The sequence below is a fragment of the Oryzias latipes genome, chromosome 20 (genome assembly GCF_002234675.1).
Source record: "Oryzias latipes chromosome 20, ASM223467v1".
NCBI lineage: Eukaryota > Metazoa > Chordata > Actinopteri > Beloniformes > Adrianichthyidae > Oryzias > Oryzias latipes.
This window is the reverse complement of record NC_019878.2, coordinates 20,277,504-20,304,824: the sequence shown is the minus strand read 5'-3', so window position 1 is coordinate 20,304,824 and position 27,321 is coordinate 20,277,504. Positions and strand designations below refer to the sequence as shown.

The 27,321-nt window shown below is 38.8% G+C and overlaps 2 protein-coding genes across 8 annotated transcripts in view; one reads left to right on the top strand and one right to left on the bottom strand.

Annotated features, from left to right (window-relative positions):
- Positions 1-221: 221 nt before the first annotated feature.
- adcyap1 (adenylate cyclase activating polypeptide 1) lies at positions 222-4,625 on the bottom strand. 6 transcript variants are annotated; one of them, XM_023950331.1, is made up of 7 exons: positions 4,305-4,615; positions 4,036-4,140; positions 3,622-3,759; positions 3,146-3,250; positions 2,370-2,504; positions 1,785-1,905; positions 222-704 (listed from the first exon to the last, which is right to left on the bottom strand). In XM_023950331.1, the coding sequence occupies exons 2-7, from the start codon at positions 4,131-4,133 to the stop codon at positions 696-698; spliced, it is 606 nt and encodes a 201-aa protein (XP_023806099.1). In that variant the 5' UTR covers positions 4,134-4,140; positions 4,305-4,615; the 3' UTR covers positions 222-695. The 6 variants fall into 6 exon arrangements, with proteins under 6 accessions (XP_023806099.1, XP_023806097.1, XP_023806098.1 ...); XM_023950329.1 differs by having other exon boundaries at positions 222-1,905; positions 4,305-4,614; XM_023950330.1 differs by having other exon boundaries at positions 222-1,905; positions 3,622-3,756; positions 4,305-4,612.
- A 7,021-nt stretch (positions 4,626-11,646) lies between these two features.
- Positions 11,647-27,321, top strand: part of yes1 (YES proto-oncogene 1, Src family tyrosine kinase) — a 28,301-nt gene continuing 12,626 nt past the window's right edge. Inside the window, exons 1-2 of one of the 2 annotated variants that reach the window (XM_011489015.3) lie at positions 11,647-12,246; positions 26,496-26,793. In XM_011489015.3, coding sequence (XP_011487317.1) covers positions 26,502-26,793 — 292 coding nt within the window. In that variant the 5' untranslated portion in view covers positions 11,647-12,246; positions 26,496-26,501. Of the gene's footprint in view, positions 12,363-26,495; positions 26,794-27,321 lie in introns of both variants that reach the window. The other variant, XM_004081131.4, reaches the window with a different exon arrangement.

Here is a 27,321-nt window from a genome sequence, read left to right as displayed (position 1 = left end):
TCTCCATTGCTGATTTATTCTGCACCTCATCTGGACCTCAACCTCTCTGAAGCTTATGAGACATTTCCTTGCATAAAATACAAAACGGTGTGCACCTTTCTGTACAGAAGAATCCCCAGAAAGATCTAAATTACCAGCTTCAGGATTTGGTGAACATGTTTTATCCTTTCGCATCTGATCAAGACCCTTGATGTTACCGGCTCCAAAGATTAGACAAAATATTTGTTGTTTACAAAAATTTATTCATACAAATTTTACAGCACGTTTTTTTTAGACATTTATTGGCTTTATTCTTGCAGATTGCATTTGAAGATCTAATAGTAAATTTTCACACTATATATATATAGATATATATCTATATATAGATATATACTCCTATAGATTTTTAAGGCTATTTGGCGCTTCATTATCATACACATGATGGTTCATGGAGAAGCGGCTGCTCCTCTTTGTTTTTGACAAAAGTGAAGAATTCTACAACAAATTGGAAAAGAAAGCAGTGTAAACAAACACTAACAACATCTACGCTGAGTGGCGCCATCAAACATCGGTGCGTGACACGTAAGCAACAACAACAAAAAAGTCGGAAATGCGAGCTGATGATGTGCAGCATTGTAGGGCCACTTAATAGCCATCTGTGATTCATGGCGATTTTTAAAGTCGATGCAAGGCACCACACCTCCCTGCTTCCTGCGTCACAAAGCCTAGAGGAGGGGTGGGATGCAAAAATTAAAAAGAAAATTGATACATTGAAAACAGATGCAATTCTTTTAACCTGTTGTGCTTCCTAACACCTACTTTCCGTGCAGTTTTTCCTATGGAGTTTGACAACTTGAAGCTCTCTGTCTGAACATAACTATCTACCACCTTTCTAATTCTTGTCTATTAAAGTCAAAAAATATCTTCTTTTTTTTTACTACCTCACAGAAAATTACAAAACTAGAAGATCTTGTTAGCAGTAAAGTACATTCAGATGCTTCTGTGGAGAACATACAGCTTGTCTGGGAATGTAAGCGAACAGAACACAACCGCATGGATGGTCTACAGTAGTCAGAAATTCAAGCACAACCATAGTTGTCTGCACAAACGTGGTGGCTGTTGCCAGAGCTTTAATCATGCAGTCTACTGTAATTTGTACATTGGTTCACATGACAGAAAAAAGGAAGCACAATAGATCCAGAGGGTTGAAACACAAGAGTTCCTCGAATGTCTCCAACAAACTGAGTGGGATTCCATTTAACAAGTATCATTCAAAAAAATGTTTTTTTTTCCTTTTTTTTTTTTTTGAATTGCCTGGTGGAGATGTCTGATACTTATTATGTGGATAGAGACAACCTTGAACAGAATAAAAGAACAGGATACATTTGATAGAAACACGGGATTGGCACAAATCCATGTGAAAGTTTACTTTGTAAGCACAGCTGAAGAAAATAAAAGAAGGAAAAACCTCAAAAGTACTCAAGTCTAGGAATGAGGGATTCATAAAATGAGTTTTAAAGCTAACACATATTCCAAATCTATTTTTTATTGTAATTACTTGTTATTTTCAAACAGTTGACAATGGGTTTAGGATTTGACCGAGCCTTTCCACTTTTAGCCTGTATGCTTCATACAGGTGGAATGAAAATCTGTGAGACGGGAGCACAGATGAGGTGGAAGAAGTCAGGGTTGAGTGCTCAAGGCAACAAAGTGGAGAAGAAGAAGAAGATTACAAAAAAAAAAGAAAGTGGACGTAAGGAGTCCCCGGGGAGGACGAGGCCTCGTGGAAAGAGCCAGAAACTCACCGCAAATTGGGGGGAGAACTGTTTCAGCCAGTCTCCCAAAAAAGCCTCAAACTCATCCCCGTCCGGGAGGGCATCAAAGTCTAGCTCTTGTAGGACACGGTGAAAAGCTACGTCCTCAAGGCTGTTGTGGATAAAGACAACTAAACTCTTAATAAAACTTCACAGAGAAAAAGCAGCATTGAATGCATTGATTGTCTTTTAAACTACAATTCACTCTCATTTGCCTTCACTGGATGTTTAAAAGACAGGAATGTGGGAGGTAAAACTTAAACGTTTAAGGATTTCTTACTTCATACTTTTCTGGGGGGAAAATTTGTTCCACAAGGAAATACATCTTTAAGTGCTTTAAGTACAAAATAAAACCCAATATTATTATCAAAATATTTATTTAATGGCTTACTTCATACATAAATACATGTTTGAACACAAAAGCGATCTACTGATTGGCCAGATCTCAGAGTGACTTCATCTGGGGGCTGCGCACACTTTTTTCTGTTCAGGGGGGAGAAGAGGAGGAAGAGAAAAGGGGGAGGCAGCTACAAATATGCCATACGTCGTCCTTTGTTTCTAATTCTCTGTCTATACCTTTTCCCCAGGACGGCTGCCAGGTATTTCTTGACGGCCATTTGCTTTCTGTAGCGGCTGTAGCTGTCCGTGAAGATCCCGTCTGAGTGTCGCTTGGACAGGGGCTCCGAGCTGTCGTCCAGCGTTTTCCCCCCCCTGTGGGAGGAGAAGAGGCAAATGAGGGCTGAAGCGGTTACAGGTGCGTTCAAGGCACCCCAACCCCCCTGTGGGCAGCCCGTGGTGATGGTGGACCACCATCTTGGAATTTCCACTAAGATCCATCAGAACCAAAGCAAATGCAGATCATTTGCATTGAAAATTTTGCCTAAGTTGAGATTTTATCTTTGAGCACACCCCGAGAGGATTCGCATTGTGCACCGAGATGTGATAGGCCTGCTCACAGCTGCAGCCCCTCCCTCCATTAGATCTGGGATCTGGCTCCATAAATTATTCATAAAGAAATAAATTTAAACGTGTGTGGGTTAATTCTTCCCTGTGCACTTTCAACAACAGCCAGCTAAGAGAATGACACTTCCCGCATCACTTAAGTAATTGTTTGTGCGCTTCTTCACCACTTTTTTTATAGCATTACAGTAATGGAGGCTGATTCACAGGGGGGGGGACGGCTCCAGATTTGCAGGATTCTAGGATGTGTGGAAACCACAGAAACACGCAACACATGAAACGGTGTGAATTATGGGCTTTTAAGGGACCGATCAACAGGGAACAAACACACAGAAGACGGAAAACAGAATTTAAAAAAAAAAAGAGAAGGACAAACAAGAAGATCTTCTTACCCTACACGTTTTGCCATCAGAGAATGAAGATATTTCCTTGCTGATAACTGACCCAGCGCTTTCCTGTAGGCTTTATTAAACATGCCGTCTGCATGCCTTTCCATTCTGGGATGATAGATAGCCACATAGTAAAAAATCACCACACACCCAGCGCAACTGGCAACAAAAATACTAAAATAAACACTTTTTTTGATGATTATGCCCCCTAATTATTGATCGTCAAGGACATTTTTCTATTTTTTTCTTATCTGCTCTTATTCCTCCTTTTTCTTTAAATATCATTTTCTATATTTTATTTCTGAGAGACATAAACAACAACTGCAAAATGATGCAATAAACAATAAAGAACAAACATACATTTTTTTTAATGCTTTGACATCAAAGGACGCACAGAACAGACACAAATACAACATAAATGCGATGTTTCCAACACTCCGAGCGCGTGGGGGAAAGTTAAAAAAAATGATGATAATCACCTTTTCTCTGGAGGATAGAACAAAGTGAAGACGTCGTCAGCGACAGATGAAGGGCTTCTCACCTCCACTTGATCACCATCATAATCCAGAGATGGTAAAGAGTTGCCACCCTCATCATAAACCTCACTGTCAAGTCTGCTGGGGGGGAAAAAAGGGGATTTTGGTTTGTCCAATTTATAAATATAATTAATTAAAAATGTTTGTCTGAAAAAATTCCCTCTTTTGTAGAACCAATTATCCAATTGTAAGAATTATCTGTGAATGACTACAGATTGAGGCACAGCAGAGTCTAAATCACATTAGCCTGCTCCCTCCTGACTGCGTCTCAGCTGTATGGATTGGTTGTCAGATGATATTATCCAGTAAACTCCTCCATGAAGCTCCTCAGCTTCTGCCCCTCTGCTCAGCACCTACCTAATGCTGGGAAAGCTGAGCCCCACAGGTGAGCAGTTGATGCTGTAATGCATTAAGATCCCATAGATGAGTAATGCTAGAGTCGCTTTACTGGACATTGTCCTGCTGTAAAAGACAAAAAAAAAGGATTTTGGATTTTAAAAAAAGTCAAAAAAAGATATTTTTTTCTTTTTGTAAAAAGCATACATTTTTTAAATATCTCTAGATAGTTACAGTCTTGATTTACCAGATTTTTCTAAATTATCCCTCAAAAGTGTTTCTTTTCTCACCAGTTCTTTGATCCGCTCAACTGGGAGAGTGAGCTCGGATCTCAGCCTCTCGCTGTCTCCCTTGTATTCCTCCAGTGATGCGCGTCTTCTTCCTCAGTCTTGTGGCTCCTCTTGCGTGTGTAGTCCTCCGTGCGCCCGCAGCTGACTTCTAGGGGACTTTTACGCGCTCTCGCTCATGGACGGATCAGGGCGCGCCAAACCGCCGTCTACGCGAAAAGTTTCCTGCGTCCCGTCAAGTTGCCTCCTCTCTGGTTTTTTAATCCATGACTCGGAAAGACATGCCTTTTTCAATCGTCAGGTCGGTGGGAAGAGGGGTGGGGGAGTTGGCGGCTGCGTCATCACCCCACCCCATCTCCGTCCCATTGGAGAGCTGCGCGTCAATGAAAGAGTCTTTTTCTTCTTTTTTTTTTGGTGTTCGTGATGGTGGTGGTGGGGGGTGGGGGGTGGGGTATTTAAACCTCATTAATTAAACTGTGAATGTCAACTTATAACGTCACGCTGTAGGAAAGATCACATGATGGGCCTTTTGGAGCCCTGGGAGACAGGTGAGAGCTGTCCAGTGCTGAAACACGGTTTAAAGCAGATACGTAGAAGACATAAATACCACATTATATAAAATTTATGCATTTATAAATAGTCCTTTGCTGAATGGATCTGCATTTGACCTTCATGAAAAGATGCAGACATAACTTATAATTCCTGACAGGGTTTTGCCAGTGTTTGAGGTTGCTGATTTAATGAAGTGCCCATAGACTCATGGTTGTTTTCTTTATTTGCTTTATTGAAATGTTCTTCACTTTAAAGGAAGGTTTCTTGCTGATTCACAATGACACATAACTGTGTGGAACTGTCCACACTCATAAAACAAAGTGACAGGTTTGACCTAAACAAGAAAAAAACTCCCAAAAGCTTTTCAAAAAATCTTATGTTTTGGTGCAAAGCCCTATCATATAGTATAAAAACCATGTTAATGTTGTCTAAATGCAGTTACTGCCCTGTGACAGAAGAAAAATCTGTAAAATCTGAAACAAAAACCTAAGATGCATTTATAAAAGATGTGTTTTGGAAATAAATTCAACTTTGAGATTGAATTCCATCATTCTGATGCATCCACTTGCAGTCAAATAGATTCATGTACGCCTTTGTTTTCCTCGTCTGAGCTGGAATCTGGATCAGAACTAGACGACTGGATAGCTCCAATAATCCTCGCCATTTTTGTTGCACCCTTAATGCCAGGTTGGGGTTGTGAGGGGTTATTAGCTAGCAGGAAAGAGTGTAAACAAAAGGATGTTGGGAAGGGGGGACAGGCTTACTCTGAGCCAATAGTACCGCCCACAACTCAGAGGTGTTCTGCAGAAACTGTGTTAGAAAACAATGCAGGTTGTTTGGTTTTGGCTAAAAACAGCACAATCATAATTAAAAGATCACTGGGAAAGCTTTAAACGCCGATTTAAAAAAAGATTGCAGTAGGACTCATCTCACTGTCTAGACACTCTTTAATGTTATTTCACAAAAAGTTTGATATGTCACTTTTATATTTAGCTCTCTGATTTTGTCTTTTTAAATCATTTTCCCATAGATTTGTTTTTATGTTTGCTATCAAGTCTATGACACAGTTGACTCCAGAATAATAAAGTTTACAGACCATCTGTACTGAGGGTCTGGTGTACATCAAGTCCAGTTCCTCTGCCGCACTGAACTTTCCACAAAAAGAGGAAAAAGTTTACACCAACTGCACTTTTCCAGCTCTTTTTAAAAATTTTCTTCCATGGTTTATTCAATTGTTTTTCTCTGGGTGGTGCATCATATTCCCCTAAATCTGACACCAAAGGTTTGGCAGAGTGAAACCATTGCTGAAGATACTTCCGTTAAATATAGCATAAAGGGATTTGTTTAGTCTTTTTGATGCCATATTTTGAACTTGTTTATGAAAAATCCTGTCTCACATAAAGCCTCAAAAGAACAGTTAAGTCTTACAGGCAAAGCCTCTGAAGTATTTCAAACACATTGATCAAAATTAATAGGTACACTCTGTCCCTATGAGCAAATCATAAAGCTGCAGCACTGCCATGTAAATTTATGTAACTTTATGACTTTCGTTGTGTGAATCTCAACAGTGTTTAGAAAAGCCCTAAAAGTCTCCTGATTATGCAAATACATCTCTGTTTGTTCTTATAAACACATTTAACTATTTAGGAAAAAGTATCTCTCCGAATAAAATCTAACAGCGCTGTCAAATGAATATTCTGATATGAAATGTACATTTTTATGCCTCACTTTGTGATTAATCTGAAGTCTAACGGCATTAGATGAAAAGCATTAACTTTGGAATTAACACTTCCACTTCTTTCCGCTTCTCTGTCCCATTCATTAAGAGCCCGGCACATCTTTCCTTCACATGGCTGGTTGAAAGGCCACGCGCTGAATCATTAGTGGTTGATTCCGACCAGTCAGTCCTCCTCGCTGACGTCATGTGACGCTCTGCTTTGTGCAATGAAACACCTCCTTTTGAATTCTTTAGAAGTGCAGAATAAGAATGAAGCATGAAAAGCACAAAAGTGAGCTTCTCTCTGGTTCTGTGCTAGCGCTGCGCCCCAGTGGTTGAAATTACAAAGTGCACAACTGATGGATGGAAGAGAAGAACCAGAACCAGCAAAGTAAAAGCCCATCCTTTAACAGTCTTTATCATTATTTGTAAAATGTTAAATGTTCCCTTTTTAAAATGAGTCAACTGCCTCCTGTACCATTAACTAAGTCATTCTAATCAACAAAGTTGAAAGAATTCTAATATTTGCACGACTAGCTTTTAATGAAATGAATTAACACAATTATTGCAAAGTGGCGATTACAGATTCAGCTTCAAATTTTCTTAATGAGCACTTCTCATGGTGTTTGCAGAATATCATCCGATCACTGAGAGCCGAAGTGGATATGAATGTTTATTTTTAATCACCTGAAGTTTGACTAAACTGCAGCTGTTAAGTGTCTTTCCTGCATGAACAAGCCAAATATTAATAAACTTGTTGACCTGGTCGGCCATCTTTTCATCTGAGCAGCTTGAAAGGAAATCCTGTATTTTATGTCATCCAGATGGTATAAAAGGAAATGATAAATGCAACACAAAATTCATCCACTTTGATCTGTAGCAGGGTAATGAATCCCAAACACAATAACAGAAATTGTCCCTGTGTTTGCTTGGAAGTGTCTGCAAACATGACCTTCTTTGTTCTCTGATTGTTTCAGAGCTTTTTGCTTGGAGTGGGTAATCAAACCTGACCACACGGAGCACCAAGAAGTTTTATCACAACCCCCCCAGCAAGACAGCAATAGAACATATGACTCATTCTAATTTTAGTACTGTTTGCTTTTTATAGCCGCTGCCGGCGCTGGCTGTGGTGTTTGAAGACTTTTATTGATGTGGCCGTCTCACGGCTCAAGTGTTGACGGAACGGCGCTTCCGTTAATTTAATTTGAAAACTGTTTGTGCATGTGCTGCCGCATAACTCATGGGCTGAAAACGCTTGATCCGTAGCACGGGGGTCGCCTGACCTCTTTGTTAGGACTTTAACCAAAAAAAAGAATCACTTTGAGTGAGAAATAAAGGTGGTTGATGTTTCTAACAAGTGATATTCCCTGTTGTCCTTGAAAAAAAAAAAAGAAAACTCATACCAGGAATATTTATTCTATTCATTAGTTTTCTGTGAAAAAAGTCAGCTGCTATAATTGTTTGGAGCTTACTTAAAATGCTGCTGTGAACACAGGGTTTTATTGGAAAAACATGTTAATAAAAAAGAGCATACATCTTGTTTTTTATTTTTTTTCGTCATCTAATTATTTTTTTTCTGCAGGACTGCTTTATTTGGAGACTTATAGATTTTGCTTGTTTCATTTCAGACAGAAAAAATGTAAAAAGTAAAAATTTTACAATGATTTCTAGCTTAACAGTACAATAATTCAACGAAAGAAAGGAAAAACACAAATTCATCTGCCTATTTTTCCTTATGAGATTGGGTCAAGAAATGCAAAGAGAACAAAATAGCACTGACAGAAGATTAAAAATGTGATGATTAAAACAATTTCCTTGACATTACATGTATGTAAGGCTCATTGTTGCATCAATTTTGTCCTTTTTTGCTTAGATACATTTTGCAAAATTGTGTCTAAAACATTTACCATATTTTCAATTCCTCAACTTGTTTTTTTTTTAACTTCTCGCTTTTCATTAAGAGAAAAATATATTTTTTATCTTGTATTTTTTCAAAGGTTTTTCCTATATTTAACTTTGGTACAGGTCTACTGTCAAGACGCTTGAGTATTTTTTAAATATATAGATGATGAGATGGTTTTAGCAGCCACAAGGCGGCTTAGGTCTGGGCCCCCCTTCTCAGAGAACAATTTGACTGCAAAAAAAAGGGAAAAACAAAGACAAAATGTATTAAAGTTTCAGTTTTTTGCAAATATTTTCACGTGTGCAATCGGTTATATTTTGAGAAACAACCTACATTAAAAAAACTGTTCACAAAAGGCTTAATATAAAAGGCAAGTTTAAGGAAAGTTTACACACGGTAAACTTATAGTCAAATAGTCAAATTTGTGGCTTTCCTGTCCCACATATGTCCAAAGGACTCTTGATGCATATGACACAGACGGATAACTTGTTTTGTGTACATATCCTGTTAAAATTATGTCATTGATGCATGAATTTGGGGGCAGATTTGGCAATTACGTTGATTTACGTGTTCTTTGCATGGTTTAATTATATTTCTTCTGTGGTTTTAACGTGGTTCATATGTGATACAACTGTGTACATCAACTTTTCTCACTTTTTTCACGTATATTCACGTATGCAATAATTCCACACATTTTCTATTGTGTATTTTAATCTAATATGTATGTAACTTTAGTTTATTTTGCTCAAGCAGCTGGAGAGCACCAGTAATTTTGTTGTAACAAGCCTCTTGTGTACAATGATATTAAAGGATTCTGATGACGAATTTTCTTCCGTGCAAAATGCGCAAAGTGTACGTCGTTGGCTGTGTGACACAGTCTTTAGAAGTGCAGCAGACTCTCTGCCTGTTTTAAAGTTAAAAAGAGATTTATTTAGAGGCATTCCTCATTGTGTAAACTCAAAATGGAACAATATCAATTCATTCTTTTCTCTGTTAACTGAGAATTTGTCAGTTCCATGTACAGATATAGCAAAAAATGAGGACATTTAAAGCTTTAATTTAATAAAAAAAAGATTGAGAATCACTTTAGTTTAATAAACTTTGTAGAAATAATAAGTTGAACTCACAGATATATGATGTTTTTAAGGATTTTATGAGCAGAGCAGACATGTGCTAATCATGAGCTGCTTTGCCTTTGTTACTGCAGAGGTTTTTTTTGTGTACTTTAGCACACATTCATGCTTTATCCACAAATGTCCAGGTTTCCTTATGAGCTAAACCAGCAGAACATCAAGCTGAGAGTCAGCTTTCCTAAAAAAAAAGTCAGAGTTACATCTGCAGTATTTTTCAGGCAGATGCAAAGCCTTTCATAACATTTTGGGGAGGGGTGAATTACTATATATATATTTTTTAAATGTCAACGTGAAAGTCTCTCAAAGTGACTCAAAGACCCAAATCTCCAACCTTTGCTCTGTAAGCATGAATGAGATGACAGCTCTAACATGTGACAGCTGATCACAGTGTTGTTTTTGGTGTAAAAGATAAAAGATTGAAGCCACATGTTCATTTTTCAGGAAGCACTTTTGAATATCTGATGTAATTTTTTAAATAAATGAGTGAGCCGTAGAGTTTTCACATAACTATTCAGGAAGACGCAGACAGCATGGTGCTGTCGTGTCACTAAAGTCCAGACTCGGGTGAAATCTAAACACCACACCCCTTTACGACACACACCGGTGTTACAATCTGTGTCTTCTACGGTTATTGTCCCCAAATTTCATGAGATTTTGAATGATATTTCAATTAGTAAGAACTGGCAATTTTATTTGTTTTAATCTACAGAAAACTTCTTTAATATGCTATTTTTTATTTTATTTTTTTATCATAAACATAAAAGAATTAGTCATTTATACATCTCTGGGACGATGGTCAGAGGATCACCTTTAGTCAGGATGGAGACTGGACTGATTTCAAGTGTATCAGACTGGACAAACCCAGGGACAAAGGAGAAGCTTCAGATAAAAAAAGATATTTTAAAAAGGACCCCCTAGGTGTGAGGTGAAAAGGTGAGCAGTTCCCAACCAACGCAAGCCCAGACTACAAACGCTCATCTTCAGGTAAAAGGTGATGTGTTCCTGACAAACGATGTGTCGTTAGAGGAGAATCCTCCTTTCTGTATATCAATTCCTTTATGTTTCATTGAAACATTTTATGTTTATGTCTCACAATTTAATTTTGTGGGTGTTGGCTATTTCTTTTATGGAAAATGATTTATTTTGTTCCATGTCTAACGAATTATTCAATTGTGGTAATGTGGAAGACCCACCTGGAAGGTTTATGTGGGATTTGAACCCAGCACCATTCAGAATGATGAAGCCACTATAGGACGAGTAGGAAAACCTTTTAATTAAAATATGGTCAAATTCCACGACTCAACCTCAAGACTTGAGGTAAAGATAGATTAAAAGCAGTATTGTTTTATTTTTGTTGTTTTCTGTTTTTTATAGAATTTATTATTATTTTTTTTCTATTGCATTTGTAAATTTTTGCCATTTTGTTGTAGTCCAGCCTGTGGCTCTGTTACCCCTCCATTGTGACTCTCTGGTTAAAAAAAACGTTACAGGATTCAGTAAAAAGTATGTAAATACTGAGGTAACTTTATTCAACTCATTCACAAACAGGTGAAGGACAAAACGTAACACAAGTTGAATTTTGACATTTCGACAGACTTTTGTGAGCCACGTCCCACCGACATTATTGGAGGTCAGAAAGCACAACCAGAATTAAGGCTACTGAATTATAAAATTGTTTTTTATTTTATTTTTGAATTGTAAGAATTTTATGGAATGTATTATAATTAAAAATAATATACTAAGAGTCACTTAATTAGCTTTTATTTAATTTTGTTTAGTTAAATGTACGCATTTCTGGCTGAGATGCACCACAAATGATAAAATAAACTGTTTTTTTTTTTCATTGCTGACATAACACTACCTACTATTTGCTGCATTGAGATGATCCTATGTGACACAGAATGTCTTATTTTAAAAGAAAGTCATGTGAACATTTGTCAACGGTTAAAAGCTTTTTCATATTTTGAAATATTTTTAATGTTTCAATTCTGCAAAAGAAAAACTCATAAAACCAACAATTACATAAACAAAAATCAGTTTCTTGTGTTCTAAAGTGTGAAGTCAGAATTTGTTGCTCCTACTGGTCAGTGTCAAATCCACATAAATAGTTATTAAAGTGTTGAAGGTTGTAGACCTCTGCTGGTCCAGCCGTGTCCTGTGTGGATCAATAATCGATATATTTATAAAGTGGGTTGCAGTACCGTGGCGCACCAGCAGAGGTCACGATAGACCTGCATTTGTGAAATAAAGCAAAATGACTTTTCTTTCTTTTCTTTTATACATGAAACTATTCTTTCCACTGTTTTTTGTGCACTCCAGTTCAGTCCTTGTTTATCAGTGGTAGTTCCCCCCCAGGCGGCCCCCACGTTGGGCCCTCCCCGCTGCAGCAGACCGCTCCGTCCGTCTCCAGCTGCGTGGATCCAGTCCCGCAGGCTGCGTCGGCCATGTTGTTATGTGGGGGCTGATGGAAGTTTAGGAAGTGGAGGCTCCGGAGCGCTGGTTGGGACACTCCAGGATCTGACCGTGACATGACGCTGATGCGTCCCCGTCCATGCGCGCGCTCTCCTCCTCCTCCACCCGCCTCCGACGCAGCAGCGCCTGATCCGCCGGGATCGAACTTCAATCAGCTGGACGCGTGAAGTAAGGATGAGGGCTGATCGGTCCCGCTCGGAGTAACTCGGATTTACTTTGTCCCGATCTGATTTACGGCGGACAGAGAGGAGGAAACATACCGGCAAGAGTCCGATTGAATTAAGGTACTTTATTGGTATTATTATTTAAAATAAATTAGATGAAGACGAGAGAGGCAGAGAGATGTAAAGGATTCTTTTGTCCGAGCAGGATCAGATGGAGATGGGCCGATGCAGCTGCTCGGCTGCTGGAGCTGTCATCAACAAAGGGAAAAAAGCGGATCATGGCCCCAAAACCAAACTGCTGACTTTCCTGCCGCAGCTATCAGACGCAAACAGAGAAAAAAGACATTGAATCCTAAATCAAGAGTAAAAAAAAAGTAGGACAGATTTATTGTTATTCTGTTAATTTTTAAATCAAACATCCCACTGAAATTGCATCAAAGATTGAAAGAGATTTTAATTGGTATTTTTGTACAATCCTTTTTCTAATATAAAGGAAAAACAGCAGTTTTCAGGTCAATAAGTGCTTCCTCTCACATGTGACCCAATTTATGACTGATCCATTCCATTATCTAAGTAGCGGTAATTTTGATTTTGTAGTTAGGTTTGCAGTCAGTTCTAGTTTGTCTTTTCTTACTCACTCCAGAGATGTTGCTTCATGCTTCCTGGGTGCAGTCCTTCCCTCTTGCTCAGGTTTTTCCTGGCTCAAAGGCGCCAGAATCCCGTCTAAACAGTTTTGCACAACTGGATTTGAATCATACAGGCTTGAATCCTTTTAGAGGCAGATGGGGAAGTTCCACTATTGCTGCTGATGTTAAAATAACAAGTTTTTTTCTATACTTATTTAACATTTTTCCTGTCAATATTTTCTCAATATAGCAGTTTTTAAAGCAGAAATCCCCCCTGTTGATGGCTTGCAAACAAAACGTTTCAAAAAAATTACTTGAATCTGTTTTTATTTCAGACACAAGTTTCATTGTTTTACATTTTGTAGGCGCTCTACTTTTTATCAATTGCTTAAAGAAAGAGTTGACATTTAAAAAGTTAATTCCCAAGACACGATTTATTTTTATATTTTTAAGTTTGGGACCCAAATTTTATATTCAAATATGTTTAGAACACAATTTATGTAATCGGTTGGAGTTATTCATTATAGCTGCATGACAGTACAAGAGATTAATCTGCCTCAATTAAAAAAAAAAGAAGGCGTTTAAGTAAAAGAAATATAAAGGTAAAATATTAGCAGGTAGATCAAAGGGAAACCCTTAGACTTCCAGTTTGAGGCTCTTTAAAAAACCAAAACAACTGAAGCCAGGTCAGTGGTGGATTGCCATACAAAGAGAAAAATTCTCAATCACTCCAACTAGGGCTGGGCGATAAAACGATAATTATCGTTATTGCGATATTACCTTTTTTCGATAGTAGTGAAATGAGTCTATTGCGATAAACTTTCGTTTTAAATGAACACGGGAGAAACCCCCGGAAGACCCGCCCTCTTGTCCAATCAGAATTAAGTATCACAGGGCTAGACCAATCACTGAATAAACTGCGCCACGTCTAGTTAGAGTGAACGTTATTTACAAGCTAGGATGCAAGCTAGTATCTGCATGCGTTGCAAATCCTAACACTTGCAGAAAATGAATGTTCCGTCTGAAGAGAAGTTAACAAACTCGAGCCAAGCGGGCGCAGATGAAGGTTCAAGAGGCATTGTAGAACGGACCGGCCCGAAAAGTTCCGCCGTGTGGACGTTTTTCGGTTATCTAGTAAAGTCGGATAAAAGTCAAAGTAACGTCTACTGCAAATTGTGCCAAAGATACGTTCCTAATAAATGTGGAAATACCACCAACCTTTTTTCTCACTTAAAGCAGCACCACCCCCTCGAGCATGCTCAATGCCAGACTTCAGAAACAACGGTAAGACCTGCGCTTCAGCAGCAGTCTTTACATTCGGGATTTTCCAACGCCATACGACAAAAAATCTACAGTGGTGGAAAATCCACGAGAAAAGTTTCCCGAGGATTAGCTGCCTGGCAAAGCGCTATTTGTGTATCCCTGCGACCATCTGAGAGGGTATTTAGTACAGGGGGTAATATTGTAACCTGTCAAAGGGCAGCTTTAAAACCTGAAATGGTTGATACACTTGTCTTCCTTGCCCGCAATCTGTAGGCTTTTGTTCATTTAGCAGAAATCACACTGACCATGGTGCCTATTTGTTGCCTCACAGAATAGGAGGCCATTTAAGTTGATCTGTTGTTCTTTTTTGACTTGTCTTTGAAAGCTATTCGAAGTTGCACAAAGTATTTAAATAAGAACATTTTTGTTTTAAGCTTTCTTTAATTTCTTGAAGAGCATTTTAAAGAAACTGAGGAGTTTCTTGGGAGTTTTTTTTAGTTTATTGCACTTTTTTTTATATTGACATAATTGTGTGTCAATTTTTTGTCTATTTTTCTGTTAAACTTGAAAGTTCAAACATTTGAATTTATTTGTGGTCTTTTAAAACTGTGTGCAATAAAGATTACTTTGAAAAATATAGTTATTTGATATCGTTTTTAATATCGTTATCGCACAATATGAAAAAAACAATATCGTGATATGAAAAATCCAATATCGCCCAGCCCTAACTCCAACATAAAGCAGCTCATCTTTAAAACAGAAAAAAATATATATATTTAAATTATTTTAAAACGTTTTCTTACGTCTATGTCAATATTTAACATCTATTACAAATGAATAAAGAATAAAAATTTGGTTGCACATTAATGGCATTTTATAAATATTAAATAAAATTGAATTCCAGTTGGGTTGTTCATATTTTTTAGGCAGATAATCCTTATTATTAGGACAGCTTTACTGGACGTTTTAACCCAGCTTTTGGAAAAGCAGAGGTATTGGGACACCCAAGTCTTCCCAATTACCACCCCCCACCACCCAAATAAAGAAAAAAAAAAAAAGAAAAGTCTTCCCAATCCAAATCAAGAAGTCACATGACCACACATTTCATCTGTGTTTTAGCAGTGATTGGGCTAAATGAAAGGGCCTTATGGACGGCAAGGCATAATCACTAAAAGGCACCAAAAAGCCACAATATATAATAAGTCACTCATGGCAGTTTTAACTTTTTTTGCTACCTTTATATTGAAATAGGCCAACTTTCAGTTTTTGTCTTTTTTTAAGCCACGTCCCATCCACGTTAATGCATACATTCTTCCGTTACGCAGCAACATATTGACCTGTAGTTGACGGCTGAAGTGTTCTCTGTTACCTCCATTGGCTGTATTTCAGAACTGGACTGAGTGAATGTCATGTCAATCATAGAAAAAGGGTTTACAGTCTTCCCCCCGTATTCGCGGGAGTTAGGGACTAGAGACACCCTTGAATCCGCGAATATGGAAAACCAGGCAGGCTTCATCCACCATCCATTAATCAGGATGATAATTATTCTCTGCTATTATCTTCTTCAGGGTATCAGAATATTTTCCAGCCTGGGTTATTCTGAGTCAGCTGATGCCATCTCTCCATCCAGTGGCACAAATGTTGGTTAGAGCGATTTAGGAACCGGGGAAACCAGCTTTTGAAGGCCGATGGGCCAGCGTGCTCTTCCTCTTGAGTTGTCTGAGCTTTTGTGATAAACCAGAGGAGTCACACGACTGAAATAAAATCTGTGAAAAAATAATCTGAAACCGCAAATATAGAAATGCAAATAAGTGGGGGAATACTGTACTCCCGGCTCCAAATGAAATCAATTTATTCGCCATTCTTTCACAAGCATATAGGATACAGCCACACATCGTAGTAAGCAGTGATTGGTCCGAGTGGGTCTGAGTCAGCGTTTCAACCAATCTTGCCTATCAGGGGTGAGCTTGTTGGAAGGCCACAGCCCTACCACTTAAAGGGGGCTACACAAAATCTGTCAAGCGTTTCAAACATTGGACGTGGGGGCCAGCATTCACCACCTATGTTTACCGAGGCATCTGATTGGTCAGTTTTTAACTTGGATAACTTGTATAATAGAAAAAATATAAGGAATAAAAATTAGGATTACAAAGAAAGTGTAAAAAAAAAGAGGTAGCAGACCAAGAATGGTTATTCTGACAAATATATTAAGTAAGAAATACCTGTTTATTTCTTTATAGAAGTCTATGGGATTCTTGGAGCCACCACCTATTTGGACTTGTGAGGGGCCACTCAGTCCAATTCACATATATAATCAATGGTTATGTTTATCACAGTGCCACCATCCTGTTCTTGAATCCAGGGGTTGGTGTCATGTCACACGTCTGTAAGGTAGATCAGTGTACTGTATCAAAGCAATGGCCGTACTTCGGGCCCAGATGGAGTCTGACACGGCCCGACTGGGGTGCTGCCAGTGGGCGCTGGGAGATATTTATACACAGAACAAAGCTTAAAACTGCTGAAAGAAAAGATCTCCGAGCCTTCAGGCGGCACTGCTTTTAAACAGACGTGACTCTGATGTGGGATTTGCTGCACAGACTCAGACCCACTTCTGAAAGCAAAGCTCATTAGTGCATAGTTCCAAAGTACACTCATGCAAAGAGAGAACAGGTAAACAAGACACAGAAGTGCTTCCTCTCTCTGGGCCTGAGCTCTTGTGAGACTGATGAAGTGACCTGTGGAGAGACAAACATCAGAAGTAGCTTTTCTTTGAATGTCAGGTAAAGAACCAGCATAAGTGAATGAAGATTCAGGCTGTTCACATGTTTGCAGATAATCTGTGAACCCATCACTCGTCTCTTTCAGGGATGACTTTTATTACAGGACAGTGGCAGACCATGAAAAGATGGCTGAGCTTTGACTCCTTGGCCTCTTCTCCATTCCTGTTAATGACAAATGGAGCCATGAAATTTAGGACAACAGGTTGAATCGCACAGTTAAAGAATTTATACTGTGCAACAATAGGGCATTATGGGGGTTCACTGAAGGTATTGTTGGTAATTTAACAGTGTCACATTATTTTTTGGGGGAAAAAGGCTAAAATAACTAGAAACAGAGCTTGTAAAATGCAGCGACAGAAGAGTAAACTCCCATAATGCACCTTACCGAAAGTGGGGAGACTATATGAGAACTGTACTGAGTGACCACCCCCCCCCCCCCCCCCCCCCCACACACACACACACGTTTCAAACAGGAAGTATCACAAAGATTTGTATTGAGAAGTAAACAGATATCGCTCAGTCATTCTGTTGGACAGAGTACATGTATGTGGTGCCTGCTGGCCCCCACGTCCAACATACGAAACATTTGATGGATTCTTCTGAGCCTGCTTTCAAGTGGTAGGGGTGTGGCCTTCCAGCAAGCTTACTCCTGATTGGCAGAAGTGGTTGCCAGAGCAGCGATAACCCGGACCGATTTTTACCAATCACTACTAACTGAGGACATCTGGCTCTGACACGCTGGCAACCGTATGGCAAAAAAATGGTAACTGGATTGTTTTCATTTGGTCACAGTCAGAAGTGAAGCATTTTTTTATTGTGGATGTCACACTCACTCAGTCCAGGACTCATTCACACTCGATGGTCATTACCCTATGGAGTAAATTGTGTGCACATTTTACGGTTTCTTTAGCGGTTTGTAAAATTTATGTTTAATGAAAACGATGAAAAGGTTAGGGGCCGCTGCTCAAGAATGATTGGCATTTAGATTGGATGGGTGGGAAATTGGAGTGTTACAGATGGTCTTTATTCCCCAAACATGGAAAAATAAACCATGTAGGAGTCTGACCAACACCAATTAGCAGCCACATCCTTCTGTTTAATGTCTGTCTACGAGACATGTTCCTACTTTTTAAATTCGTTATTCTTCCTATATACTATTAAGGTTTTTCTTCTTGTTTTAGTTATGTTGGATGCAATAAATCCTCTCAATTTTACTTTGGTCTGCTGGATTGTCTGTTGTGTTTATCATAATAGTGTTTACTTTTACACAGACAAAGAGGAACATTTTATATGTTGAGCAGTCCGACTGCGTAATCCACAACATTTCCCAAACGTAGTGGATTTTCCAAGGACACAAACTAGGATTTGCATCATACAGTCCTGACGATGTAGATCAACTAAAAAAACACGAGTTTAAGATTTCAGGTTTCTTGATGATTGAATTTATTAGATCCTCTCAGCTGTTCTGTTAACCTTCTTTTTACTTTCTTCTGATCAGTTATTTGAATGAATCAATTTGAGGACTCGTAGTCTTCAAAAAAAGAGGCAGGGTTTGTGTCGGCCAATTATTCCCATATCATTATTCATCCACCTCCGCGCTTGATGTTTTTTTGTTTTATTTGTCAGAAAGCTATCCATTTTTGAGCTCATGCATTCATAGCTTAAAAGTTTTGAAGCCTTATAGTTTGACATATTTTATCTGACTTTTCTAAAGTATGATTATATATTTTAGCACATGTAATACTAGCTGTAGCCCACAGAGCCTAACATGCTGCTTATTTGCATTAGTTGATATAAAAAAGATCATAATGGGATGTTCTTCTTGGCCAAATGTCCAACTTTTGTGCTTTTGGTTAAAAATCAGTTGATCATGTGTGTTTGATTCCTTTTTAGGATTTCAGGGTTTTAAAGTAAAATCTCCGTTTTGCAAATTATTTACTTTTTTAAAATATGCTGTTTTAAATTTGTTCATCTCATCTTGTCTTAAGATTTCTTTGAAACAAGTGTTGATGCGTAAAATGTAAACATGGAAACACTTTAAATGAATTCTTTAAATATATAAAGCAAGCAAATAAAGAATCAAGTGAAAGCCTGTTTTTCATGCTTTACAGTTACTGTATCAGAAGTTGACACTTCAAACACCCATCAACGTTGTGCACTGACAAACGTCTGATCAAAAAGTCTGTCCTGTTCTCAAAATAGCCCACAACTACCCGGTCCTGGTTTTCCCATGAGACCTGTTATCATCATAAATGGGGGATATGTGTAGGATACCCAAGTCATAAGTAAAAGATAATATCCAGGACAGATTCTTTGAACTGAAACATGAGCTTCATGTGGTCACGATGCTCTTCAGACCCAGTTTTAACCATTTGAGATTAGAGGAATCCAGCGCACAGAGGCAGGCGGCATCTGCCACTGATGTGAAGCCCAGTAAAGCTCCATAGACCACTGCGGTCTGCAGATCCAGCAAGGTTTCAGTCCTAATCGGTCAGCCAGCATCACTACTTCAGCTTTTGGGTCCAGCTGTCAAATAGTCAATTTTCTAGATGATCTGAACCACAGAGGAGCACAGAGAGGTGGGAACTGGTAAAAATAGCAGGTCTAGCTATATGTTTGAGTCCGATTTGTGTTCATTATTAATATAATACGTGCAAACAGAGATTTCTTTCTTCTTTTGCCAGTAAAATTCAAAATGACACACCACGATTAATGCTTTGTTATACATTTTAGTAAATGCTTTATTGCTTAATAACTTTATTAAATGTTTGTTTTTTTTAGCTTTGCACGCACTTATTTGTAACAAAAACATGAATATCAATTTGTAAAATTTGCAGTCAAAGCAGTCCCAAGAAATAAAAAAAATATATAAATTATTAAAAGAAAAACAAACTTTAAACTTGTTTCATTGGTTATTCTTTGGCAAATTAAATGTGTTGCAAATGACAAATTCCTGCATTATAGATGGTCATCTTAATAAACGAAAACATTTTCAAATATTACCAGCACTACCAGCCTAATGTAAGATCTGATGGAGCGAATACATAATCTTAGTCAAATAATCTTTCTTTCTCTGCTACCTTTTTTTTTCAACATGTTCTTGATAACCTACCTTTTTCCATTACATTTTTCTGTAGTTGTTCAAGTCATAAACTCACCAATCAGATGCCTCAATAAAGCCACATTAGTGCCTACTGGCCTCTACATCCAACGTTTGATTGACAGACTTTCTATAGTCTGCTTTCAAGTTATACAGATGTGGACTTTCAATAAGCTCACTCCTGGTTTGCGACTCTTGTTTCTATGACAACCATTTTGTTTGCCATAAAAACTCATACTGAGGTTGTGTCTGAATTCCAACCCTAACCCCTAACTACTAAAAAACAATGTAGCGGACTATGTAGTACCCTGAATTTGAAAAGCAATGCGGACACCATGTTCACTGCTTTTTTTTTTTTTAACAGCGAATATGACGTCATCGATTTCACGAAGTCAAAATCTGATTAATATGAGCGTTTTGCGATGATTATTTATGAGTCCACTGTCTTCTGACGATAAAAACACTGATGTTCACTAAGAAAATACATTTAAATAATTTTTTGGGGCAAAAAATTGTTCCGACGCAATGCATTGTGGTCTATATTTGGCGAATAGTGAGCATCGATGCACACTGGTTTTTCACAGAGACTTCTGGGAAATTTCTAGGGCACTCGATTTTGGAATTGTAGATAGACTACAAAATGGCGAACGCACTATATAGTGTACTATATAGGGGTTATGGTGGGAATTCTGACATAGCCTCAGACTGATTCGGACCAATCGCTGCTTATTGTCATTGTCTGGCTCCATCCTGGCAGCATCTATATCGTCTAAATTGACTTCATTTGATTGGAGTCAGAAGAAAGTCATTCCCTACTGGTGACATCACACTCACTCAGTCCAGTTCTCATATACAGTCAGTGCATTTTCCTAACGGCTAAATCATATTTTAGATATCACTTTGAAGTATGAATGCTGCTGAACCTTTTCTGAAAAAGAACCAGTCCTGTGCTTTCAGTAAACTCGCCCAGCTTGACTTGGCTTTGGCTGCATTCTTTAAAATTCTCCCCCACACTGATAGTAATGAGAGCCCTCAGCTGTCTTATCAGCATTTTGTGAATCCTGTGTGGTATTATCCCACCGTGGTCAGAGTGGGGGAAGGAAAGTGCAGGAAGGTCGACGATAAGGCATCTGCAGGTTTGAATTATGGCCGCTGCACATGCAAAGCATGACCTCCCAGCTCCAGCTGGTTCCAACAGAAACTCTGAATAATTTCATGCAGCGTTCCTCCGTTTAATGTGTACCACCGCATCTTAACCTCTGTTGAAGACTGTTTCTGAACTAGGTCCTGTGTGGATTATGTAAGCCACAGGAGTAAATGAAACTCATGGAGAAACGTGAATGAGGGCGTGAGAACGTGGCTTTACAACTGGTGGAAGACACAGAGACAAAAAGTTAAGAGTCACAACCTTCGGAATCCTCTATAAACATCAGACATTCATGGAAGGATCTTGTCCCCGAGGGTAACATCTGGAGCTGAGTCAGATGTCCGCAGATAATTTTTCTGTCGTTTATTATTCATTACCAGTAAAGTCTAAGCCTCAGAAGGTCTTTTGTTCTTTAGAGAAGCTCTTTTGTTTTTTGTTTTTTCATGAAACCTTGAGCGAAGAACCCAATCCTTATCAGCTCACAAGGCAGTCTGAGCAATGCTGGAAAAGGAATATTAAACAAAGAAAGTCTGTAGTGGTAACAGGGTTGGAATCCAGGGTTGGACTTTTTTATAGCAAGAACTTTAAACCAAGATGTTTTCTGCAAGCAGTGAGGAAGAGTCCTGCGCAGACAGGAGAAAACACAGCTTTGCTTTGACCGTGGGAGTTATCTGTGTCTGTGCTTTGCTTCCATTTAAAGCCAAACAGACCAAGACAATAGCACTTTTCCTTGACAAAGCTTTACATCCACACTTTCTTCTGTAAACTCCTCACCTTCCTCCCTCACTGTTACTATTGGTCTTTGTCTGCAGCAAACGGGTGTCTTCTTGTGTTTTTTAATGCAATCTGCTGTTGTAGGTCATGCTTTGGTCCTGGGGGGCAGTGGGATGTTGTTCACAGTTACAATATGTTACTATAATTAGCAGCATGGAAGAGTTTTCCTTCTGTTTTCATGGCCGCTCAGTAATAATCCTGCATTGAGCTGATTGGACATTTTGATGCTCCTTTACATCCAAGCGTGGATATATTTGCGTGCTATCAAGTGAACGCTCTTTAATCCGGACTGCCTCGCCATCGTGAACCTAAATTATCACTCAAGGCCTTTTTTTTCTCTGTTTAATCCACTTGCCCTTCATTTGCGGTCGTTCTTACTTTGGCACCGTTCTTCCTGGTTTTTCAGCCCTCTCACTGTCATTACGCAACAAGCGGGTGATTTAGGAAATTGATTGAGAATTAACAAGGTTGAGCTCCAGCGGACTTTATCTCATCACAGCGGGAAATCTCTCAGAGCCTCTCCGACTGAAAGGCTTTTGAAAGAAACCACATTATTTCAGACGTGAACCATGGTTGTCACTCCTTTTTTTAATGTATTTATTTTGTTTTCAGTTATTATCCGATTGGAGAAAATCCACCACTCTGGTAATCCTTCTTGTTCTTCCAGCTGGTGGAGCTGGTAGCCCCTCGTTTCTTCAACCCATCTGCTGTTTTTTCTCCACTCACAGTCATTCTGATTCTTTTTTTGAGGATGCAGCGCTTCACTCATTATGATCTGCTGCAATGTATGGATTGGACACTTGAGTGGCTTGTATTTGGTAGAAAAGTGCGAAACATTCCATCAGCGGATGTCTTTAAACCGCTTTTAAATCCTGCAGGCAGTGAAAACAGACCTTTGTTGGTTTCACTAGTCTTTCCAAAAGCTGTAGCGGTGACCTTCACGGTTTCCATGACAGCAGACAGTCAATACCTGAGAGGTTTAACACGAAATGAAATAAGGTTTAGAAATGATTTTTCTCCTACGATTGCAGATTTCTTTAGGTAAACAAGCCAATGCAAGCCTTGCATGCTAAAAGTAGAGATACCTTCTTTAACTTTGTAACCGCATTCACAGCCAGGTAAACCCACTTGACTTCACAGGTGACATGCTTCAGGTTATTCTGAGTGAAGGCATTCCCTAAGGATGAAAAAGTGACGGTATTATCAGCATATTTATGTGTGCTTGAGCCCTAATAGAAGAGCCCACACAGGGTTTGGCAGCAATGTTGCAGATGCACACATGTGAATACAGATTCGGTAAAGTGCCCCTTTCAAGGTCCACCATCCATCCGTTATCAATGCCTACTATCACCTGTGCAGGTTCATGGGGAAGTGTGGTTGCTGGAGCCTATCCCTGCGACTTTAGGCCAAAAGCAGAGAACACACAGGGCAGGTTTTTCAGTCTGATCAGGACCACGCGAAGACAAACAGCCACACACAGATTGACTCTAGGCACAGTTTAGAGCAGGGGAGGGCAAAGTACGGCCCGGGAGCCAGAAATCTTGCCCACCAAACTGGAATAAATTATTATGATAATCCATGTTAAAGGTTTTTTTTTCGTTGTAATTCTATAATTCTGGTGTGTCCACAGATGGGGCACTAAAATGAATGAATATTTGTCGAGGTGTTTTCTGAGTTATTTTTCCTATCATTCTAACACCTCATGAACGCATCATTTCTCTAAGTTTGTATTTTTCCTTGAGGGACATCCAACCATTGATGCAATTGGGACTAAATGAGAACAAAAGACACAGTTTTGATACAAATAAAAATCTGCTCCTGCTCCGGCCCTTCCGTCGAATTTTTGGAACCCTTTGTGGCCCACGAGTTAAAACGTTTGCCCACCCCTGGTTTAAAGTCACCAGTTAGCATGATAAGACATATTTTCGGGAGGAAGCTAACATGCAAACTCCACATAGAAAGAACCACAACCTCCTCACTGTGAGGTGTAAGCACAACCATCAGGTGTTTTACAAGGCAAAAAAAATGTACTAGTCTCCTCACCAAGTGCCCATTAGCCGTTGTCAGTTTAGTAAACCTAAGAAAATGTGATATAACGTTTGTTGTTAAAAGCTTCTATCTGATTGCTGTTGGTCCTGAAAATATCCTAAAAGTAGAATGGGATGGAAAGTGTCTAGCTCCTGAAATATTTTTGGTTTTCATTGGAAACCAAATATATGGACCAGAAGCATTTTAGTTCAAATGTAAGCCTTGACATAAACTCACTAAAATGTATGATAGAGCTTAAATTTGAGCTGAAATTAATTGAGTGATGTTTTAGAAAGACTTCTTGAGTCCTTTAAGGTCCTACGCCTCTTAGATAAAAAAAGGGAAATCAAAGATGAATTTTGGTTTAAAAAAATGTATTAGTTTTCTTTTTGTGATTGATTAATGTGAAGAAATAAAGTTTTTTGTGGTGCATTTGGTGTAGGGCCTCATTTCACGGTGCAGATATGCTTTACACTGTGGTCAGCACCGAGCGGCGGGGCCGTGCTGTCCTTTGCCCCGTAATGAAATGCAGAACTGACCGCAGTCTGCCGCTGAGCAGTCTGCTTTCCATGACAGCGGTTTCAACCCGAGGCTGAGGAAACGTTTGGCTCGAAAACGAGAGTCTCCTTTCTGTGCCAACGTTCTCCACTGGTTGGCTGCAGATCTAACATCTCAGACTAGATTTATTTGCATATTTCTTTAAAGCGTTTTACAGGAAGTCAGTCAGCTTTTAAAAGGCTTTCACCATGTGATACAACCTGGTGCTTTTTGTTTGTGAAAAATGCTGTAAATATTTAAAAAGTATTTGCGAGTTTTTTCCCCCCCATTTGTTGGATTTTCATTGTGGTCCTGCTGGAGAACTCAGTGAACTCCTAATTGAAACAAAAATCCCTCCCCTCTTTCAGAGTCAGACATTCATTTCCATCCTAAGCCGGCCCTCTGGCTCATAATTGGATAATTGCGACCCTGCAACTAAACGATGTGGTGTCATTAACATCTGTACATGGTCCTCAGTGGAGCTGCTTGTTTTGTGTGCTTTCATCTTCCTCGCTTGTAATTAATCCTCATTGAGTGCAAATTGTTAGTGTTAACCTGGTCTGCAGCTTTAGTTCTTTGGTAATTAAGAGTTCTGATTTGCTCACACTTCTGCGCATTTGTACATTTACTCTCAAACGTGTCTATTTGTTGTTATTTCACGTCTCTGATATATTTTAGTGCATGTCAGACCACAAATCATTTTTATTATACGTGTTAGTCATCTGGGTATTGTAGTTTGGTTTTATATTGTTGTGGGTTTTTGTGTTCTCTTTGTTTTTTGTGTATTTGTGGTTGTTTTTATTAGTACTTTTTGTATATTTTTCAATCATTTGAAGTCATTTTACCTTATTGTGAGCGTTCTTTTTAGCGAGTATCTCTAGTCATTTCTTTGTTGTAATTTAGAGGTCTTTATTGCTATTGCGGTTCTTTTTTAACGGGTAAAACAAATGTAATTTCAGTAAACAAATCCACACAGAACTTCTCTTTTGTTCTGAACCAATATTTGCTTTTTCCTGAACTTTTAAGAAACCCCCATTCTCTTGGATGCATCTTAAGGTCTGTAGTACAGAGGCCCTTAAGTGCCATCCACACCAACAAATCATTCAAGGCAAAGGCAGATTAATGATCACAATTAAAAAAGCCAAACAAATAATGAAAAAAATAACATTGTATCCAAAACACAATTCCAAAAAAAAGGATAAATATTTTTAATTTTCATCAAAATTTAAAAAATGAAACACTATTAAAATGTTTATTATTATACATTTTATTACGATTTCTGGAATTTCCTTTTGTTTTCCAACAATGTTTTCTCTTTTATGGAACCTGGAAATGGTAGGGATTATGGTACATCGCTGATTGGATGGTGACTTTTATCCATCCTTTCAAACAAAAATAATTTGGCATGAGGTGATATTGGATATTCTCCATATTAATCATAAACTTTTATAACTATGCGTACACTGAAGGCACATTTGAAAGACTCACACGTCAAAAAATCAAACGTCATCCTTCAATCTGGAATTTTGTTATTCTATTTTTTTTTTAAATATAATGTTTTTTATCATTCGTTTTGCTTTTTTAATTGTCTCTGTGATATTTTTGGGTTGGGTGATTTGTTGATGTGATTTGGACCTCAGGGCCACCGTATTTTAGACCCTATCTGCACTGAAGGCACTTGGCCCTCACAACTCAATTTTTGAGCCCCCACCCCTACAGAAATGCACAATTGAACCGTCCGTGGCCACATTTGGATCACTGGAATTCAAAGCGGATTTAGTATTTAGCCATATGTCCTAGTTACAACATGGCTTAATGTCTTAAATGTTTGAAACAACGGTAGAAAAAAAATCAGATCCTGACATTTACGTTTCCTAACATTAGATTAAGTCCATCCTAAGCTTATGCTGCAGTTGTTTATCTCTGCAGCCCCTCGCTCTCCTGACTTTATCTCTATTGTTTGCATTAAATTCATGCCCTCCATTTGTGTCTGTGCAGGACACCATGGGCTGTATAAAGAGCAAAGAGAACAAAGGCCCTGTGCTGAAGTACCAGCCTGAAAGCTCCCCCATGTCCGACTCCACTGCCGGAGCCGCCACAGCCCACGTAGGTCACTACGGCCCAGATCCAACCCAGCAGAATCAAGCCCCTGCACCGTCATCCGGGTCTGGAGTTGTAAACTTTAACCACAACCTTGCACCGTTTGGCGGCTCCTCGTCCACCATTACTCCCTTTGGAGGAGCGTCAACCTCCTTCTCTGGTCCTTTGTCCAACTCCTTCTCCGGGGCCGTCTCAAGTGAGTCTCTTCTTTACTGAGGTCCTCTGACAAATTATCTAGAAAGAAATCATGAAAAAAAACTTTCAGTCAATGAATTGATCCACAGACTACCAGCTTTTTAAATACGGTAAGAACCAAAACTTAACCAAATGCAACTCATGCTCAAAATGAAGTCTTAAACAAACAGACCTAATTGTAAACTGTACAGGATATGTTAGGGCCTCTTGAGGAGCCGATGGCCTCGGGTTAATGTCTGATGCGCTTCTGCCTTACAAAATACACCACAGTCCATTCTGTTGTTTTGCGAAGCTCTTTTTTATCTACATAAATAAATCTTAGGGAGAAAATAGTAAGCTGACTTTGTCCGTGTGGAGAAAACATGAATAACAATGTAATAACAATAAAAATGTGACAGCAGAGAAACTGGTGGCGTAAATATAATGGAAAAGAGCGGTCAACAGAAATAAACAGCCACCTCCTCCATCCAGAGTGCAGGTGAGCGGGTGTTTATCTAAAATTTCACCCAGGTGTTGCTAATTAACAAAT

What these genes read in the sequence shown, in the direction of transcription:
- adcyap1 (XM_023950329.1), bottom strand. Translation starts at nt 4,133, where the DNA reads ATGTCCAGTAAAGCGACTCTAGCATTACTCATCTATGGGATCTTAATG. An exon ending in CTCAGCTTTCCCAGCATTAG is followed by an intron (nt 3,760 to 4,035) that starts GTAGGTGCTGAG and finishes TTTCCCCCCCAG; the next exon opens with CAGACTTGACAGTGAGGTTT. An exon ending in GCAGCCGTCCTGGGGAAAAG is followed by an intron (nt 1,906 to 2,369) that starts GTATAGACAGAG and finishes TATCCACAACAG; the next exon opens with CCTTGAGGACGTAGCTTTTC.